Here is a 21991-nt window from a genome sequence, read left to right as displayed (position 1 = left end):
TACAAAGGCATTTCTCCACCAGTGACTTGGAAATACAGTCCGGCTTACAAAACTCCCTCAGGTCCCAGGATGCGGTGCAGGCTCTCCTGTGGTGAGGTCTGCTCAGTACTGTAGACAGCCATCATATTTTCTCCTTCAGACATTCTCCCAAAATGGTTGGACTCACAAGTTAAGAATAGCTAATAACAACACGGGACAGGTAACCCATTTGGGTTGTCAAGGCTTGTGAGCATCTTCACAGAGAGACACCCCCTGGCCTCCTTTTAGAGCTGAAAACAACTTCATTGGAGTCAGCCTCCTGTCTGCTGAATGGTGTAACTCCCTGAGTATCAGTGTATCAAGGGATCTGGGGTTTTTCTTTTAAAAATCCCTAAAGTTCTCCTGGCCCTCTGCTACTTTTAGCACTGCCTAAAATACGATGCTGTGGCGAAGAATCTGGGGGACAGCTGGGAAACTGCCGCTTGCATGAGCGTGACATTTTTTTAGACATGCACGGAGGAGTTAGGAAGCCTTGAAGGAAAAGTACCTTTAGAATGCAGTATAGTATTCTCTCCATATAGAACATGTGTCTGTATGTTGTTTGCATGTTTAAATTACAACATGTTTAAATATAGTAAACTATTTTAATGTAGTGCTGTTCTTAAAACAGGCAGAGAGTTGACCCCTTGCAACGTGTCATCTGTGAACTCTTTAGAGTACTTAGCCACCTGGCGAAGGCTAAGGCTTTGAAATGACAGTGCTGCGAATGTGGTGTTCCATCTGGGTCCAGATGCCATTCACTCATTTAAAAAAAGTTCACACTTTCTGGTGCAGGTTCAGCTGATTTCCTTTTGTGCTTTATGAGTTATTCTAGTATCCTAGGTAAATAATCCCTGAATGAAGTTGATGTATTTCTTTTTACTCACTTGACTTGGCAAGTCATCGACAGATACATGATTTTATAAGCAATTTAATGAGTTACTAAATATAGTTGACTTAACAGGAGCCTTAACACTTATGCATTTGGCATTGTTTTAGCTTTTATTTGCATCAAAGGTGGGCTATCCCTTAAACTTTTTTATTTATTTATTTATTTATTCATTTTTAGAGAGGAGAGAGAGACAGAGAGGGAGAGAGAGGAGAGAGAGAAGGGAGGAGGAGCTGGAAGCATCAACACCCATATGTGCCTTGACCAGGCAAGCCCAGGGTTTTGAACCGGCGACCTCATCATTTCCAGGTCAATGCTTTATCCACTGCACCACCACAGGTCAGGCCCTTAAACTTATATGTACAAAACTGAGAGGAAGGAGGGTTCAAATACCCAATTTTAGGGTTAAAGGCAATAGTTTATGGTTTAGTAACAAGTTGGGATGTTGTGTTGCAACTAATATAATTATAAACATATTTTAGAAACAAGAAAAATGTTTACAGTCTAATTCACAATGCAAATATCAGAATACAGAGCCATAATTATTATCCCAATATATATGAGTATATGTAAATTATGTGTGTGCCTGTATATGAATAAGGATTGGAATGTAATATGCTGCCATGAAAATAGCTGTGTTTGGATAATGGGATTTTAAAAAACTTATTTCAAAAACTCTTTGTCATTGTTTATTATGGTTTGACTTTAAGGAAGGGATGAAAAACATTTTATTTGACTGCTTCATTATTTCTTTTAAGCCCCCAAAAGTAAAATAGCGGGAAGTAAAATAGCGGGATGGGAAAAAATACATTCAAATACCAAATATTTCTACTTATTCTTTTGTTTTTATAAAAGGTTTCATAGGAGGCAGTGCACATAAATATTCCTTTGTAAGAGAAGACTGAACAGTTCTTTTTTCCCAGGGACTGCCTCTTGAATATGTAGAAATACATCCCTCCTGTTGCTTGTCTCTCCTCACTTAGCAAGTGGGGGCGAGCAGGAAGGAGGCTTTCACATCTCCTTCCTGCATCCTCACCCTTCCTTGTTCTTTTTTTTTTTTTTAATTATTTTTATTTATTTATTCATTTTAGAGGAGGAAGGGAGGGAGAGAGAGAGAGAGAGAGAGAGAAGGGGGGGGAGCTGGAAGCATCAACTCCCATATGTGCCTTGACCGGGCAAGCCCAGGGTTTTGAACCGGCAACTTCAGCATTCCAGGTATCCACTGCGCCACCACAGGTCAGGCCCTTCCTTGTTCTTGATGTCAGAGGTTGATCAAACAAGTCATGAGAGCCCAAGCCTTTGAAATTGTTATCTGTGCAATAAGAATGTATTCTGGTGGGTGGACCAGCTCTGGTGGCAGAGTTTTGAGGAGGACTATTTCTTATAAAATGCAGTGATGATTATAGTAGAAGTGACCACCTAGTTGGTTTTAGTCCTTAAATGTTCTCTGCCCAGTTTCCAATCCATCAGCAAATCTTATGGCTGTACTTCTATGTTCTAATCCAACCTCTCTCCTTTACTCAGTGACCTGAGCTGTGACCACATGACTTTGTGCCTGGACATCTATTGCAGCTCCCTGACCAACCCATGCTGCTTCTCTCTTGCTCCACAGGCAGCCTCATCTCCACAGAGCAGCCAGAGTGAGCTTTGTAGAATGTGAACCAGGTCATGTAATTCTTCTTCTCAAAGTTCTCCAGAACACTTATTTTAGTCTACAGCGCTCTCTCCATGTGTCCAGCCCCCTTCCCACCTGTCTAGCTGACAGTTTTTCCACCAGCCCTCACAGTCAACAAGTGTCAGCAAGCTCTAGCCACACCACCCCTGTCTTTGCCCCTTGAGCTCTCCAAACTTGTTCCTTTATATGTTAGAGCTTGATCAAACAACGCATGGCAGCCCGAGCCTTCGAAATTGTCATCTGGAGCAATAAGACTATATTCTGGTGGCAGAGTTTTGAGAAGGACTCTTCATTATAAAATGCATTGATGATTGTAGTAGAGGTGATCACGTATTTTGTTTTAGTACCTAAATGTCTCTTCTCCAGATACTTTTCTGGGGGGAAAGGGCCTCAGGGCCTTTATATGTGCTGCCCCTCCTCTGGGAATGCTTCATTCATGGGCATTTGCATGGCAGCTCCTTGTCATCAGCCCAGATGTCACCACCTCAGAGAGGCTTCCCTGATCATCTTAGCTCAAGTGCTCTCCCACCAATCAATCTCATGCCTTAGTTTTATTTTTGTCATAGCACTTATCACAAAATGAAATGATCTTATTTGTGATTTTAAAAATAATCTATTCCCCCTATTAAAATGTAAATTCTATGGGGACAGGTAATTTTGATCTCTTTCTTTTTTTCCGGCACCTTAAGTAATGCCTGGCACATTCTAGAAGCTCAATACAATCTGCTAAGTGAATAAAGAAGAATATTCTCTTTCTTTTTTTTTTCTTTTCTTTTTTTTCACTTTTCTGAAGCTGGAAACGGGGAGAGACAGACAGACTCCTGCATGCGCCCGACTGGGATCCACCCGCACGCCCACCATGGGGCGACGCTCTGCCCTAATCTGCCTGTCCTGGGCATCGCCATGTTGCGACCAGAACCACTCTAGCGCCTGAGGCAGAGGCCACAGAGCCATCCCCAGCGCCCGGGCCATCTTTGCTCCAATGGAGCCTTGGCTGCTGGAGAGGAAGAGAGAGACAGAGAGGAAAGCGCGGCGGAGGGGTGGAGAAGCAAATGGGCGCTTCTCCTGTGTGCCCTGGCCGGGAATCGAACCCGGGTCCTCCGCACGCTAGGCTGACGCTCTACCACTGAGCCAACCGGCCAGGGCCAAGAATATTCTCTTTCATTACATGATTGTACGAAGTTCTTTCCAACTTTAAGATACTGTGATTCTCTGTGTGTTGAAGGCGTTAATACAGTTGTACATAGCCAGTAGATCATGTGCTTTGGTTGCTCCCCTCCATCCCATCTCTGTTAATGGTGGGGCATTGTTATACCTTCCATCCATTTTGTCCTTCTGACTTAGACTGGATGGGCTGAAGTCACAAAGTGGAGCTAGTTGACACACGAGGAGACTGAATCTGAAACTTGGGCCTTTTCATGATTTGGCCCATATACTGCACCTAACAGGCCACAGCCCAGAGCCTAGCCCTCAGGGCCTAGCCATTCTCACCAACAGGTTTTTACTCCTTATGTGCAGGGCATTCATCTTGCCAGTGAGCAGGCAAGGGTGTAGGTAACTGCCTTCTGAGAGCTTAGAGTTCAAGGTACACGTATTAGTTGGTCAAAAACTTGATAGTAAAGACATAAAACTAAGTACTATCATTTGTTGAGTAAATGAAACAAAAGAAATAAACAAGTTTCTCTGTTGAAAGATCAATTTAATAAGTACTTATCAATCTGATCAGCCTAGCTATCAAAATAAGGTAATAAAATAAATGACTATGAGTCATATTGAAACTTACGCCATCCTAAGCGGCTCTCCATAGAAACACATCTGCTTCCTATTAGAGATATGATCACAGTACTGGGACCTTGTACTGTAAGAAAATAGTTTCAATGAAAAAAAAAAGAGAAGAAATATTTGTAATGACTCTTTTCCTGGAAATAGTATACCAGGTAATCTGTTTGTGTTGAATTTAGACATAGCATTGCTGTGATAAAGTTTAGTTGTTAAGTGTGAGTGGGGCTGGGAGCCCAAACTATGATAAATTAAAGCATATACAGTGAGTGATCTGTATCCTTACTTACCTGTGGTACTTGAGGAATCATGTTTTCTGGGTTAATAAATTTCTAGATAACTGAAGTCCAATTAAATCTCAACCGTAGTTGCTGAAAATAATTCTGAAGTTTACTTGCACTTTGTCCACTGAGGCAGGAAAGTAAGTATAGTTGTCCTCATCTTTCCATTTGTAGTGAATTTCTAAAATGGACCTAAAAATGGGACAGTAGACTTACATGTGGAGGGCAGTGTTGAATCTTTATTTTTGCAGGGCTAAATGCACATCATGTTCCTGTAGGAATGTGCTCCTTCTGGACTCCTGCAAGCCGGGAGCCCCCTCCCCAGGCTGGTGCCTCGCCCTAACTCCCCAGGCGTCCACGGGGGCTCCGCGTGGGTCAGGAGCTTTCTAACTTTCTCCTCTGTGAGGAGGTAGGTGCGGTGCCTGAAAGCTTTTGGGTGATTTTTGTCAGCTGTGTCCCTGTGCTCTAGCAAGTCTAGGGACCAGCCGCATCACATTCCCTGGAAGTTTGTGCAAACATGGAATCGCAGAGCCTACCCAAACTTACTAAAGCAGCGTCTCCGTTTTCATAGGCTATCCGGGTGACCTCTGTGGCTCTCTGCACATCTCCCAATTCTTATGTAGTCCTAAAGCTTTGGCCCCCAGACCCAAGACTGTGGGAAGAAGTTCTCCTGATGTCCTGCCAGGCTCCCGCTGGTGGTAATGAGGGGTCCTTCCTGGACTTCCAGTGGGAGAACCCACAGAGTGGGGCTGGTGGAGGCAGGAACTGAAAGCATGCTGCTGCTTCCGTCAGGGACTGGTGGGTGTCAGGGCCCCTCACGGGGTGTTTCTGCATCTTTCTTCTTACTCAGCCATTCTCTCAGGACCCATGGGGTTGCCAAGGCACTGTTTTCCACTGCCCTGGACATTCGTGTTCCTGTAGTCAGCACTCCATGTCCAGCTGCCATTGCGTCACCCCTGCTTCTGGGTGAGAGTGCTCCAGAGAGAGGGAGAGGAACTCCACGCTGTAGCATTGCCCTTACTTCCTGTTGTATGTTTGTAACTTGTGTGTGGGGGGCTCAGTCTGTTGCCTTTACTTCCTGTTGTGTGGTCTAATGTGGGGTAGAGCCTCAGGTTGCCAGGGGAGACCAGATAAGCAAGAATTTGATTATGAGTAAAATTAAATCAGTTGGAGTGGTCACATCAGGTGGGTGGCATTAACCTGAATGGATTTTTTTCCCTCTGTCCTTGAGTGAGGAGATTTTTTTTAGTTACTTGCTGCTTCATGGATGTGGTCGCCAAGGATATCTGATTACCGGAGAGGTGGAGCTGCAACAATGAGTCACTTCCCTCCATCATTCTCTGTACACCCAGTCACGTGGTGTACAAGGTAGTTGCCAGCACTGGCTACCAGAAGTGGGTTCGATGAGATGGAGTTCATAAGAAGCTGGCAGGAGCTGGGCGATTTGGGGAGGTGCAGGAAAAGGCATTCTTTCTTCTTTTTATTTCTCTTCCCAGAAACTTGTAGTAGGCCTAGTTCTAGTGTCCATGTAGGTGTCTAGGATAATCATATTGTTTATAATATTAATATTAATAATTAAAACGTAATGAAACACTTAAGTGCCAGGCATGTTCATTGGCATTATTATATGCATGCATTCTTTCATTTAATATTAATAGCCATCCTGTGAGGTGGGTGCTGTGGTTTTTCCTTTTTATAATGGAAGAAACTGAGGCACACACGCACGAGCAGCTTGTCCAAGGTCACAGAGTTAACAGCTGTCTAGCCGTGTGCTCCCACTCACAACTGCTGCGGGGCCAGGAGGAAGGTCAGTGGGCTGCGCTGGGTTTGGCAGTACAGAGTGCACGTTTTGGGAGTGTTAGACATGAAAAAGGGTCATGTTAGGAATTATGTTTGAAAACAGAGTGAAATGACAACTGAAAAAAAAAAGCCTGGCCTTTGTTAGGTGGAGCTTGGAATAGGCTGCAGCCTGTTGTTGGAGTGGCCTCTCAGCGTGCACTCTGGGCTCCTTGGAGGCATTAGATAGACCTTTCTAGACCAGCTCGTACACTGGACGGGCGCGCGGCAAAGCACATTTCTTCTTTGCCTGCTGTTTCTCTGTTAAACGCTCCTCATAAGGAATACTAGGGGGGTTCTGGGGAGCTGGAGCGGGAGAAGGGACGTGCTGATCCTGTCTGCTTACCGTGCCTATCAGCTTCCTTCCAGAAAGGGTCTGTCTTTCACTCTGCTAGCCGCAGGGCTTTGGTCCCAGCTTCCTACGTCCTGGAACCAGCTGCCTCGTGCCCCTCCGAGCTGCCATCACCGACCGGGCCTCGGAAATCTGGTCCCTGCCCCATGTGGACTCTCACTGACAGCCCGGCCTCCAGGATCCTGAGGGGTCAGCCGCTGCCCCTCAGAAGTCTGGGCCTGGCTCTTGGGCCTTCTCTAAACTGTTAGATTCTGATAACTGCCTCTGCCCTCTTTGAGGTCCCCAGCCCGAGGGGTGGTAGCTGCTTCCTGAAGTCACTCCACATCACTAAGTCTTTTCAGGGCTCTCCCACCTATTGAACTAATTCTTTATATTAAATTATACCTGTTACATTACCTCCTGTCATAGTTTTCTCAACTGGCCCCTGGATGATTCACTTTCCCAACTCCTGGTGTCCTGGCTGGCAGAGGGGGCAAGAGAAGCCAATGTCCCAAACCATGGTTCCCAAGAGGGTAGGGGAATTGCTGGAGAAACTTATTAAAATGCAGATTCCAGGCATCTAGTTGCAATAATTCTAATTCAATAGCTTGGATATGGGCTCAAGAATCAGTTTTATAAACAGACATCTTAGGTGTTTCTAATGTAGTTACCCAGTCTCAGATACTTTGAGAAAATGTACCTTAACCCAGGGCCTTCTCATTCTCATGGGGTTACTAATTGAGTGTGGGGTTGTTGTCCTGGGTCTTAGAAACAAACTTCACACACACACACACACACACACACACACACAAATAAGTAGGCTATGGGTATGCTGATCATGACCAAAGGTCACCCAGGTCATACTTTGCCCCTGGAGTCTGAATGTTAACTTTTGTTCTGATGCAATTTGCTGAAGAAAGGAGGTTTTCCCTGATTGTGCACCATCCACTCGCAAGGCCTTGCACCCCTAGGTGCTGTCCATTCAGAGGGACACCTTTTTCTCCTTCATACAAAGGCAGTGTGTGTGCATTTAGCCGAGAAGGGGTGAACAGGACTGATGTCAATCAAAGTAGATACTGGCTCTTCTTTTTGCATTTAGAGCCCTTCCATTTCCAGGTGGCTTAAGGTAAGAGCAGTAAGGAGTTGGAGATCAGCATCATACCATATTAGAACAGGACACTTGTGTCTTTTGGCCTTTGCCAGTGGGTGTATCTGTTTATCTGCGTTAATAGCAGTGGACATTTCTTTGTGGAATGTTGGCTTCTATTTGGTCGATTTAATCAGCAAAATGAGTAGGTTTTGCTGCCCCCTCAAAGCAGAACAGGAAGTTCTTCAGTCCTGCCAGATCATGGGGCTTTGAGTTTACAGGGCACAAGGACTTCAAGGTGACCTTTAACTGAGTATGAAAATCCAGTTTGCTCTGTAGGAATGTGTTCCTCCTGCAGTCTAGGGCCTGATGCAGTGTTTCCTGAGATGAATTTTGAGGGCTGTCATCGGCTCCTGTCTGTCACCTCGTCACGTTGTTAGGTGTTCTGTGTCACCTCTTTATACTCAGGTGGAATCATAGACTGCCTTGCTTTACTTTAGCCCACCTCACTGCGTATGGCAGGGGTCTCAAACTCAACTCAGCATGTGGGCCGCAGAGCAAGATCACAGCCGTTCGGCGGGCCGCACTAGGTCTACAAAAGGCAACTGTTACGCAACACTTTTCTCACTGCAGTTGAAAACAAAAAAAAATCAGTACAACAAGCACAATCGTACATGCAGTTTACTCAGTGTCACAAAACGACCAGAAACTGTAGTTCGCATCACAACTGCTGTTAACTAAGCTAATATCTAGCTAGGATGCTAGAGAAACGAAAAATACAAGTAGGCCCCTAGGCTTACTTAATTTTATCCAAAATATTTTGAACTTCGTGGATTAGTCTGCGGGCCGCACAAAATTGTTCGGCGGGCCATGAGTTTGAGACCCCTGGCGTATGGCTCCTACTTGCTGAGCAGGGGCTGGTGGATTCAGTATTTTTAAATTGAGTTTCCCAACTCATTCTGGGTCTCGCTAAACTAAGACTTGGGAACTACGATGGTGGAACATTGCTCTTCAGAGTGAGCTTTCCTGTGACTCTTGACTCCAGAATTGAAAGGGATGTTCTGCAAATCAGAAAGCGTTCAGGTAGATGGCAGACAGCCTCCTTGGGTTCATTCTGGAAGGTAACTGCCACCAATGACTTCCTTGAAAACATACAATGAGCCGTCCAGAGATAGCATATTGAGTAAAAGTGCTCTTTTTTGCCTCTAGGTTGTATAGCCTATTACTGGGGTGTCCTGTGTGTAGGCCCAGCTGTGAGCACAGCTTCATCTCCCTTGTCTGTAGGTGGCCTCCCAGGGATGGGCTGATGCGAGTCGCACTCACTTTGCAAACACTGACGGCCTGCTCAGCGTTCCAGGCAGGGCTCTCGGTGAACAGGCCGATTCTCAGAGAAGCGAGGCTGAGGGGCTGCTCCATGGGTGTGGAGGCGCTACGACGAGGCAGTAAGGAACCTTTGGGGGCAGCGACTGACTCTGCTTGGGGTTGTTAAAGAAGGTAGCAACTCACATCAGTCCTTGTGACCAGCTTGTCAACAGCTGGTTCCTCCCAATCAAAATAGGATATTTTTTTCCTTAAAAAGTAAACACTCATTCTCTGACAGTAATTATATGGTTTACTCCAAGTTTCAAGTTGGTTATTGTCAATGTTGGGCCTGGAACCCTAGAATACAGTTTCACCTTTGGGGGGATCTAATCTCTGAGTGCTCTTCAGACTAATTGTTATTATTTTTTTTACTGGCAAGAAAATATATTCACAGAATGTTTTTTTCAGCTAGTGTGTATCATTAAGAAAACAAAAAATGATAAGTAAATCCCAACATAAATCACATTGAATTAGATGGAATTTTTTAAAATTTTTTCATTTATTCATTTTAGAGAGGGGAGTGAGAGAGAGAGAAAGAGAGAGAGAGAGAGAGGAGGAGGAGCAGGAAGCATCAACTCCCATATGTGCCTTGACCAGACAAGTACAGGGTTTTGAACCAGCAACCTTAGCGTTCCAGGTTGACGCTTTATCCACTGTGCCAGCACAGGTCAGGCAGAATTTTTTTTTTAATTAAGTGAGAGACGGGAGGGGAGGCAGAGACAGACTCCCTCATGCGTCCCAACCTGGATCCACCCTGCAAGCCCCTACCAGTCAGTGCTTTGCCTGGCTGGGTCATAGCTCCATTGCTTGACAACTCAGCTATTTTAGCACCTGAGGCTCAGTCCATGGAGTCATTCTCAGTGCTTGGGGCCAACTCTGCTTGAATCATTCAAGCCATGGCTGCGGGAGGAGAAGAGAGAGAGAGAAATTGATAGAGGAGAAGAGAGGGGTGGAGAAGCAGATGGGTGCTTCTCCTGTGTGCACTGACTGGGAGAATCCAGGACTTCCACACACCAGGCTGATGATGCTCTGCCACTGAGCCAACGGGCCAGGGCCTAGATGGAAATGAGATTTTGTTACGTAATAGTTTCTTATCACCTGTACACTGTTCTTCTTTAACCTGATTCTTAGAATTTCCCTGTACCTCAATAATAACTTCTTTAATGATTTTTTTATGTTAGATAATCCCAATCTACCCCCTGCTGATTTTAGAAAGGTTTTTTTGTAATGTGTTGTTATATTTTTTTAATTTTGGTTTAGAAGTAGCTTGAGGTCCAAGGTAAGTTTATTGACATTTCATTTATTCCAGTTTGATTCCACACACCAGTTTTTCTCCATCTCTCTTATGATCAGCACCCCAGGCTACTTTTTTGTTTTTCCGTGCTATTAGTTGATTCTTGCTGAGTTCCACAGATGCTCATTTTCTTGGGTGAGGCCTATGACCTTTAAAGATATAAACAAGCCATACTTTTCCCAAGTAAGGTGGCTTATCCAGGTCCGTGGTGAAGTGTAAGTACATTCATGGAGTAGCCATTTCTCCACCTCACCCTGGTCTTTATTTATTTATTTTTGGTAAGCTCTAAATCTGTTCCAACAACCTCAGAAGGAAGCTCTACTAACTGGTTCTTTTGACGGAGGCAGAAGTGCATAACGCAGCCAGCTTGGCTGTAACACAAACCAGGTCACTCAGGAGGGCCACCTGCTTGTAGCTGCCTTGAGAAATGTGGCCTTCCTGTGCCCAGCCCGTGTGTACACGAGGTCAGTGTGCCAGCCACCAGCCAGGCCAGCAGTAGTGTCTCTTCTGTAAAGGGATCTGTATAAATTGCACATCATACTTGTCTCACTGTTTCTGCTCTTTGCGTCTGCTTGAGAGTTTACCGTGCACGTGTTCCTTTCACACAGCGCGCACCACATGGCTCTGTACTTTCTTGTTTGTGTGAAGTAGTAGGCTGAGGTGGGCAGCGACATGTAGTAAATCAGTTTGGGCCCATGTTCTGAGTACATTTCTATATTACGCTGAGCCATAGGAAAATGTGATCATTTTTTATCTAGAAGAATGCCAACTTTATATGTGTAACCTAATAAATAATTAGAAATTTGGACCATCAGTAAGGAAGGATACACTTGGGTATGCTTTTATTATTATTATTGATTTTAAAGAGAGAAGAAGGGAAAGGGAAAGAGAGAGACAGAGAGAAACATCGATTTGTTGTTCCACTTATTTATGTAGTCATTGGTTGATTCTTGTATGTGCCATGACCCAGGATTGAATCTGCAACCTTGGCACATCTGAACAATGCTGTAACCAACCGTCCTACCAGGCCAGCACAGGAAAGGGACACCTTTTAATCCAATAGCTAAGTAATGTTAGGGAAGCAAATTGTGGCCTACAGCAAGCTTTTGTGTGACTTACAATATTTAAAACTCAAAATTTTTAAAAAATTGCTAGCATGATCATATTAGGAGGTCTCACACAAAATTCTGGATTTTAAGCTTTCCTGCAAAAATCAGAATCTTGCCAGGCTAGGTCAGCCATCTCACACAGCAACAATGGGCAGAGGCAGAGTGGCAGCTGGGTCCCTCCCTGCAGAGCTCACATATGTCCATTCATACTCTGGCCGGCCTCTGGCCCTCATGTGACCTGCTTGGTCGCAGGGTTTTTGAGGTTGGACACATGATATAAATAGAGCACGTAGAGTAAGTTGGTAAAGAGAGAACTGGAAGAAATCAGCTGGACAAAAGCCATTGGTTTTGTTTACTATGTGCCACTAGCCAGCAGCTCCAAAAAGAAAGCCGGATACAGCCCTGGACTATTCACCGAAAAGGACAGGTTAGCATATCAGTGAGGTGTCCTCTCGTGTTGAGGAGATGGGCAGACGCCTACTAAACTTTTGGCCTGGAGCTCCTCATTTACGTGGGGTGTGATGGCAGAACTTTCTTCCACTGGCTATTATTCATGTCAGAGGCTGATGCAATATCTTTTTTTGTTTATTTTTTAAATCCTGACATTTATGGATTACTGGACAGTTGACCACTTTATGTCCTAACTTTAACATAAAGTAATGTTTGTTGATTATGTTTTTAAAAGCACCAGATGTTTATTGCTACATTTTTCTTATGGGGGGGGGGCTGGAAATAAAAAGAATACTCATTGACCGAAAATGTGCTGAACAAGTTGTGGTACATCAACACCACGCAATATTATGTAGCATTAAAATGACAAATTGGCAGGACACCAGTTGACCTGGAGGGATTTCCCTGAGGAGTAATACTAGTTAAGATTTAATTAGTGCTTCCTGTGTGCTAGGCATAGTTCCAAGGGCTTTTAATGGAGTAACTCATTTGATCATCCAGCCACCCTATGAGCTCAGTGCTGCATCCCCATCTTATAAAGGGAGAAACTGAGGCAAGGAGAAGTGAAGAAAAGTCATCCAGGGGTGAGCAGTTAGCTAACATGTGGCAGTGCTAGGGTATGAACTCCTGTACTCTGGATGGACAAAGATTTTTTAGAATCATTTTTTTAGGTTAGTAAAATACATTATCAGCAAAGTTCAATTATAGAATATTAATTCATAAGTGATCCTGAATTTCCCGGCTTATTCTCTTATATTTTAGACTCTTAGACTCACCATGTTGCATCAGACTTTAGAAACAATTTCGTCTTCTGGTATTCCAGTTTAGCCCTCCTTCCTCCTTTTAAACCAACTGAATATTCTTGGTAAGCGAAATGAAACTTAGTTGTAACCTGGATCCACTTTGCCCTCTCTTTTCCTGCAAGAGTCGTATGAACTACAGATAGAGTCAGCCTCTCTCATGGTACAGCGTCAGGAATGTGTGCCGGAGAGAGCCAGACATATATTGAGTTGATGTTTTCAGGGAATTGAAGCACGTTGTTTATTAGGCCTTACAAGAAGATTTTATTATGCCCATTAAAGAGTCCAGGGTTAGAGAGAAATAAGTCCCCACATTGGAGGGATTCAATACTAGGGTTGAAGAGAATCTCTTTTCAAGGGCCTTGCTAAACTAAAACTAGGGAACTACAGTGGGCTACCAGAGGCCCTTTAGTTGAATCTTGCCTCTTATTGCTGTAAACTTAATTAGGTTTTTGAGAACTAATTTATATGACATTATTTACCACAGGTGATAGTGGGACAGTGACTTAGAATAGACAATGAAAGGCTTTAGGATTAGTCAGTTCTGGTTGCCCTGACAAAATATGGTATCAGAGAGCAGGTGCCTTAAGCAACAGAAGTTTATTTCTCACTGTTCTGGAGGCTAGAAAGTCCTGATCAAGGTGTGGGCTGATTGGGTTTCTGGTGAGAGAGCTCTTCCTTCCTTTCCTCATTCATTAAGTGAATAGTTGGAATAGATGGTCTTTAAGGCTCCCTCCACCTCTGATATTTTTCTTGATCTCTCTTGTAGTCGAAGGAAATCTTTAGATTCAAAGCAGGATCTCCGAGATTGTCCCACATTGTCTAATGAATGGATAAACCCAGTCACACTATGACAATTAAATCTTGAAGTTTTATGTTTATTCTCTCTAGGATGGTAAGCTGCCAGTTGTTCTTTAGTCAGCTGGTTGTAAAGCAATAATAATTCTCTTGTTGTAAAGCTCTAATAAAATCTTGCCCCCACCACTCCCTCCTGCTTTGTAGAATTCTCTTTTTTAAAGATACAGTAGGGGAAAATAAATATAAGGTCTACCGGAAAGTTCTGTCCGTTTTTGGAATAAAACAAAATACAAATTTTTCTTACCATCAATAAACTTTATTAAATAATATAATTGCCATTATTATTAATGATTTCTTGCCAGTGTGAGGGCAATTTGTATATCCCATTTTTGAAAAATGTTTTATCTTTTGATGCGAAAAATTGAACCAGTGCTTGTTTGATATCTTCTTCATTTTTTAATTTTTTGCCCTTCAAAAAATTTTGTAAGGACAAAAACAAGTGATAGTTGGAGGGTGCTAAGTCCGAGGAATATGGTGGATGCGATAGACATGCTTCCGTAGCATTTCTTCCTTGTTGAAATTCGTAAAAATTACAGTGGCGTAAATGAACTTTATCAGTAGCCATGGGTGCACTATGGCTTCACACATAAGACAATTGTGAATCAACTTTGTTTTAGTTAATTTGCTACGTCAGTATGTATACATTAAGTGATAAAAATAGAGAGGCACACATGCGCCAAATAAACATATGCTTACGTGTCGAAACTTGTTGTGATAGAAACGGACAGAACTTTCCGGTAGACCTTATATTTTTTTTACTTACTGACTGATTTTGTGTGTGTGTGTGTGTGTGTGTGTGTGTGTGTGAGAGAGAGAGAGAGAGAGAGAGAGAGAGAAAACATTGATTTGTTGTTGAACTTATTTATGCATTCATTGGTTGACTCCTCTACATGCCCTGACTGGGGATCAGACCCTGCACGCAGCCTTGGGACCAGGCTCTAACCAACTGAGCTGCCTGGTCAGGGCTATAGAATTCTTGTGTCCGTATTCTTACATGTCTGTGGAAGTCAGGAGGCTTCTTTAGCGAAGGACTTGGGTGTGACAGTTAGCCCCATATTACCTGCACTTGTTTTATCCTTTCTGGGAATTTGTTTTCTTTTTTCCTGTTTTTTAGTTCCCTGATTTGACAATGTTCTGTGTTGTGGATTAAGTTTGGAGGAGTGGGACCAGAGGGAGATTTACAACAGGTAGGGCTGAGAATGACTTCCTATCAGCAGCTGGTTGAAGATGTTTGCTGATTTCTCTGCTGGGCACCAGACCCAGTGCAGACTAGCTACTTACAGCGGTCTGTGGCCCTCCTTCAGTGATGATCTTCTGTTCTGGAGACCTTGACTGCAAAATACACTTTGTTATCAGCAGGGCTCTTTGTAGTGTTTGGCTCTGGTATCTGCAGCATTCTGGACTGAGCCCAGCATGCTGTGATCTGCAGGGCCCTTGAGGCCAGCGGTGGGACTTGGAGTAGCAGCTAATGGAGCAAGCAGAGAGGTTAGGGACAGGGAGGCCTTTTCAGCAGCCTCTGACAATAGCACTCTCTCCTGGAACTGAACTCTAGAGAGAGTGAGGCTCACAGGAACCTTCCCTCTAGGTTGTTCCTCTTTTCTTCAATCATATAGGACAGGAGAAAATACTTTCTTAGCAAGGCCAGAACCAGTGGGCAGGGGAAGGGCACGCTCTGGCTTGTGTGAAGTAGGAGAAAGTCTGGAGCTTGGAGTCCGGCAGACCTGACTCAGATCCCAGCTCAAGTACTTATCAGTCGTGCGGGTCATCTTCCGAGTCCCAGTTTTTCTCACATGTAAAGTAAGGCTCATAAGAAGTGTAAGGCTTGTAAGGAAAATTATATGAGTATAGTGCCCTCTCTATGGTGGGGGTCCGTCTATGGGGATTTTCTCCTCCAGTGAACACAGGTTGGACTTCTTGGAATGGGGGCCTTGAAGTTGGAGACCTGGGTTTAGAGCGTTAGGCTGATCTGCTCAAGTCACCAGGTCAGTCAGGGGACCAGTGCAGATGAGACCACAGGGCACAGGAAACGGCAGAACTTTATCTTTATAGACACTCATTGGGGCACTTTTCTTGGCATGGTCAAGCCTTGATCTGCCCTAGCAATGTCCTGCCTTTCTGTCACATATGTAAGGAGGGCTAATGCCGATCTCTCTTCTGTATTGCCAGAAGATCGTCCTTCTCCCTTCTAGAGGTATTTGATGACTCATTTGGGAAGTAGTGACTGAGAAAAAACTTGAAAGAAAGGTATAGAGTCACGCCTGGGTCCCTTTAGCACAGTCCTCAGCGCAGGCTGTTTTTCTCATTGACAGTCTGCAAGTGGCAGAGGATTTATGTGATAAGAATGAGATTTTTGGTATTTGCAGAACCGAAATGCCTTAACCTGGAGGTGGTTTTTGCCCCTATGGAATATAAATCCGATTAGGAGCTCTTTGTGCTCTGCACAAATCATTGCATGTCTATATTTTGCTCTTATAAAATATGAGTAACGACATGACTCAGTCTCCTAGGACTTTGAGTGTATTAGCTAACGATCATGAAACCTTAGCAATAGGAAACTCACTCGAATGCCAAGAGCTTTTGTAATTACACATTTGCATCACTTTGCTTGGCATCCTTGAAGGGGGTGCTTTGCACATGAGAATACTCAGGTTGATTTTTGTTTCCTACTTGTAGAGCAAGCTCAGAAGAAATAAGCTGAAAAAGTTCTCAGGGCAGATAAATTGTCACCGTACCTCATGGAAACCCTGAAGTAGCTCGGCTGGAGTGGCTTGTTTGAGGCTGAAGTAGGAGGGAAGAACCTGAGCTTTTGTAAAAGCTCCAAAGTTAGGACATATCAGGACTGAGGATGGGAATGGGCTTCCACGCTGCATTGTATTTATTTATTTATTTATTTATTTATTTTTATTTTTTTTGTATTTTTCTGAAGCTGGAAACAGGGAGAGACAGTCAGACAGACTCCCGCATGCGCCCGACCGGGATCCACCCGGCATGCCCACCAGGGGGCGACGCTCTGCCCACCAGGGGGCTATGCTCTGCCCCTCTGGGACGTTGCTCTGTTGTGACCAGAGCCACTCTAGTGCCTGGGGCAGAGGCCAAGGAGCCATCCCCAGCGCCCGGGCCATCTTTGCTCCAATGGAGCCTCGGCTGCGGGAGGGGAAGAGAGAGACAGAGAGGAAGGAGAGGGGGAGGAGTGGAGAAGCAGATGGGCGCGTCTCCTGTGTGCCAGGGCCGGCAATCGAACCTGGGACTTCTGCATGCCAGGCCGACGCTCTACCACTGAGCCAACTGGCCAGGGCCCACTGCATTGTATTTAGATGGTCATGTCCTTTGTCCCTGTTTCCTCAGACCTGCCACTTTCTCAGCCTTTGTTCCGGGTGGTAGTAAACATATGCGGTGGGCTCTTTTGATGGGAGTCACCTTCCTGGATTGTGAGCCTCTGGAGCACAGATACTGACTTTGTATTCTGTCCAGTTTTTCCTTTGTTTCCTTCCAGATATTTTTCCTTTGTTTCCCTCCAGATAATTATATTGATACTTAAGAAAATCTTGGCCCTGGCCAGTTGGCTCAGTGGTAGAGTGTTGGTCTGGCGTATAGATGTCCTGGGTTTGATTCCTGATCAGGGCACACAGGAGAAGTGACTATCTGCCTTTTCACCCCTCCGCCTCTCTCTCTTTTTCTTCTCTCCTTCTACAGCCATGGCTTGATTGGAGAGAGTTGGCCCCAGGTGCTGAGGATGGCTCCATAGCCTCCACCTCAAGTGCTAAAGAAAAAAAAAAAAAGACTCCGGTGGCAATGGAGCAAGGGCCCCAGATGGGCAGAGCATTGCCCCCTAGTGGGTTTGCCGGGTTGATCCCAGGTGGGGCACAGGTGGCATGCGAGAGTCTGTCTCTCTGCCTCCCCTCTTCTCACTAAAAACAAAACAAAACAAAAAAACAACAAAAAAAAACTTTTAAAAAGATGTCAAATGGTGATTTTGTGAATACCTTGAGTTAAAAGCTTTAAAAACATAGATATTTATGAAAGGGGTCATGAATAGTTACCGGAAAGCGTGCCATTTGATAGCTGGTGTTTTTATCTCATTGCAGGCAGTGGAGCAACTGCTGTGGTCCAGGCTGCCCTATGCAAACCCAGGCAGGAACGTGTGGCAATAAAGCGGATCAACTTGGAAAAATGCCAGACCAGTATGGACGAACTACTAGTAAGTAAAAGTGAAGGGGATACCAGCTGGGTGCTTTTCGTAACTCATGGTATGGGTATGTGGCATGCGGGAGCAGCAGGAGAGGCCAGAGCTCAGCACCGTGGTGTGATCTCCCGTTTGGAGGCATGCATGTCTTGGAGCACAGCCTGCAGTCCGCACCACTTTATCCTCCCTGATTAGTTATGCTATGCCTTATGATTGCATTGTATAGCATGCTTCGTTTTGACAAACAGTATTTTGCTCAGTCCTTTCAGTTCCTGGGTGGGGAGGGTCTCAGTGTGGGCTCTGTTTTCTAAAAGGAGAGAACAGGCTCAGATGATCTACGGTCAGGTGACACCAAGTGCAGGGTTGGATGGGGACTGGCCCTCAGTCTAGAATTGGGACACAAATTACTCTCCAATTTGTTGGTCATAAAGTACAACATCACCTACAAATTCCAGTTACGCAGAATACTGTAGGGTAGCTTGCCTTTGGCTAATTAAGAAGAGTTTGTAGTTTTTGTATATGGAAACTTGTAACTCTTATTGTAAATGAAGAATATCACATAAATAATTGAAGCTTGTCAGCGTGGCCATGACCCTAGTAGCACTGGTTGGTTGAAGGAACATTTGCTTTTGGCTTAACTGACTCATTATTAAATGAACAGCTTGGCAAATGGTTATTAGTTGCCCGGCAAACTGTGAAGGGTTTGAGAGTTTAATCTCATAAATATAGTTGTCGTTCTGCCTGCCAATTTTCTTCTTTGCCTTTTGGCCATTTATTTGAGGATAATAGAAGACCGCAGTGGAGGAGTTAACTGATTGGTTATTCCAACACTAATCCCAGTACAAATATTAGCCCAATAACCCATACAAGCTACAAACTATAATGACAGTTGGCTCCAAGTGAAGAAGGCTTTTGTTATATTCTACATTGGGAATGGAATGCCATTAACAAGAGCTTTTTGTCTTTACTCAGAATATAGCTTTTCTTTCAGGCTTAATTACAGCACACTATAGTATAAATTAAGTACAAGGATAGGCGGTACTTTTCCATATCTGTTTGGCCTTACATTTTAAATTAGGCTACACAAGGCATAGCTTTCACTGGGATTGAAGCAACAGATTGCCAGCTAAAACTCAGATTAAAGCAAGGACTTCCATAATTTAATGTTAATTTAAAAATTTGCATACATTTAAGGCTTTTACCCTCTTTGTGCTTTGCTCACACTGAAACTGTTACTGTGTACTTGTATTGCTTGTTATTATGGTGGCCAATCAAATAGTGCTTTTGTCATCTGACCAATTTTCAAGGTCACTTTCCCTGAATGGAAAAAGTATTGAACAAGCTGTACAGAGTCAGGTCCTACTTCTGCCACTAACTTGTTTTTTTTTTTTTAACTGTAGTCAAGTTACCTAACAGCTTTGCCCTATTTAAAAGGAGAGTTGAATCAGGAGATTGCTAAGATCTCTTTAGGAACCTCAAATTCTGACTATACTAAGTATACATTAGTTTTTAAAAAAACTTGGAGTATACTTTTAAACTTACATACTGTTCAGAAACAGCACTGAAGAATTGCCTAACATACTTGGTTGTGGTGCTAACATACTTGGCAGGCCTCGTGGCCATCTTTGGGGTATCATACAGAGCGTGTGAGGTTTATGTGCACTGTGTCTGACGGCTCTGGAACCAGCCTTCTGGGCCAGTGCTGTGGTCCCTGCTCTCTACCAAGCCCTCAGAGGTGCCCAGCTCTTCCATGTTTTCCCTCTGCTGATTTTTATCAGCAGTTGCCTCTCAGGGATGGTCGCTGTGGAAGGGGCCAAGTGGAGGCCATTAGGAGACTGTCATTCCAGGCCCTTTCCTTTGTTTCCCTGGGACCAGGATGCCTATCAGTGTCATTTGGGGGTATTCGTAATTTAGGCAGAATTGTCAATGTAAGGACTGGTGCTTTTATGGCTTTGTGCTTGCCTCTGTATGCCTCCATTAATCTGAGAATTTAGGATTAATGAGCTTATTGTTTATTATTATTATTTTATTTATTTTTCTGAGGTGAGAAGCGGGGAGACAGACTTCTGCATGTGCATGACCGGGATCCACTTGGTGTGCCCACCAGGGGGCGATGCTCTGCCCATCTGGGGCGTTGCTCCATTGCAACTGGAGCCATTCTAGCACCTGAGGCAGAGGCCATGGAGCTGTCCTCAGCGCCCGGGCCAACTTTGCTCCAATGGAGCCTTGGATGCGGGAGGGGAAGACAAAGACAGAGAAAGTAGAGGGGGAGGGGTGGAGAAGCAAATGGGCACTTCTCCTGTGTGCCCTGGCCAGGAATCGAACCTGGGTATTCCACATGCTGGGCTGATGCTCTACCGCTGAGCTAGCCGGCCAGGGCCAGTGAGCTTGTTTATTATTATTAAGTCATTTATTTCTTTCATTCTTTCCCCCCCTTAATGGCTATGTTATATTAATATATGTGCATAATTATCTATTTTCATTTAAGAAGGTATATTATTTTATTGTTTTGATCTTTTTTTATCTTGTGCCTTTGACCTTTATTAGAAAAATGATTTATTGATTTGAGAGAAACATCGATTTGTTGTTCCACTTATTTATGCATTCATTGGTTGATTCTTGTGTGTGCCCTGACCAGAGAGATCTAACCTGTGACCTAGCATGTCAGGATGATGCTCTAACCAACTGAGCTATTTGGTCAGGGTGAGTCTTTGACCTTGATATTTCTAGAGATGGGGCGGTGGCGGTGGGTCTGGTTCTTAGGATGTATTACATTTTCAAACAAAAAGGAATGGGATTTATAGCATTGCTTGTCTGATATTGCTAGGCTTTTGTGGTCTAGCTGTTGGCAGATGAGATTGTATGGCACAAAGTTGCTGTAATCCTTTCCATTTCTAGTAGTGCTGTTAATTGCACTTTTATTATCTCTGTGGGTTCACATTTTGGCAGTGTTTGGACATCCGGTATCCTGATAATCCTTTAATTCTGGGTGTGTGTGTATTATGTACAGGTCAGTGCTCTGCATCATTTCACACTCTATGCCATGTGTTAACTGGAAACCATTGTTCTTATAAGAAACAATAGTCACTGGAATCCTTATCTTGTGAGTGTTATATCATAGAAGTCAGTTATCAACTGTCTGCTGGCTATTGCAACAGCTACCTCTCCTGCTGACACGGTATCGCCTCCCTCCCCCTACTCTCGACCTGTTCTTAACCCCTTACCCTGACTCCCACAGTAAGGTGGCATTTACACAGGTCAGATGTGATGGCACAAAGCAGTGTTGGACAATTGGCCTCTGCTTCTTTATGGGGTGGAGGCTGTTAGATGTTCCTGTGGTCATAGAGTTTGTTCTGGGTTTTGCTAAAGCATGATTCAAGTGATTTCCTGATTTCTGAAGCAAAAAATATTATAGTGCCAGTTTCTCTTAAAATGAAGGGAATAATGTTGAGATCATTGGTGCTAAATAATTGGCAATTTAAATAAAATTTCTGCTATTGAGAAATGTGTAGTGATATTACTGATAATTTGGTTTTAGGTCTAATACACAGTAATAACTTATTTTGTAAGTACTTAGAGTCTCTACATTGTGTTTAGGCCCATGAAAAGGATGAGTTTGGTTGTATGTGGGAGGACAAAAGTATATGCTCACAAAAAATTCATTTTATTTAAACAACAAAAACATTTTAGAATATTTTTCTTGGCATCACATGATTAGCATTTAGTCAGTCTAAACCAATTATTTTAAATTTTTATATATGTCTTGGATTTTGGCCTTTAACTATATATTAATCTCTCTAGGTAAGGTGATCTTGGTGGTTAATTTTCCAGTACCCAAAGGGGTATTACTGGTCTGTTCTATATTCCTAACCACCCCAAACTAGATTCCTAGATAATTTTTTATGTGTGTGTGACAGAGACAGAGAGAGGGATAGATAGGGACCGACAGACAGGAAGGGAGAGAGATGAGAAGCACCAACTATTCAACTTCGGGACCTTAGTTGTTCATTGATTGCTCATGTGTGCCTTGACTGGGGGA

The 21991-nt window shown here is 43.8% G+C and overlaps 1 protein-coding gene across 5 annotated transcripts in view; it reads left to right on the top strand.

Moving 5' to 3' along the window:
- STK39 (serine/threonine kinase 39) overlaps positions 1-21991 on the top strand; it is a 323837-nt gene that overhangs the window by 44769 nt on the left and 257077 nt on the right. For 4 of the 5 annotated variants that reach the window (XM_066346005.1, XM_066346004.1, XM_066346003.1 and 1 more), the window contains one exon: positions 17855-17967. In XM_066346005.1, coding sequence (XP_066202102.1) covers positions 17855-17967 — 113 coding nt within the window. Of the gene's footprint in view, positions 1-5775; positions 5828-17854; positions 17968-21991 lie in introns of those variants that run through there. The other variant, XM_066346006.1, reaches the window with a different exon arrangement.

Source organism: Saccopteryx leptura, chromosome 7, assembly GCF_036850995.1.
Source record: "Saccopteryx leptura isolate mSacLep1 chromosome 7, mSacLep1_pri_phased_curated, whole genome shotgun sequence".
NCBI classification, from domain to species: domain Eukaryota; kingdom Metazoa; phylum Chordata; class Mammalia; order Chiroptera; family Emballonuridae; genus Saccopteryx; species Saccopteryx leptura.
This window is presented reverse-complemented; position numbering and strand designations above follow the sequence as displayed.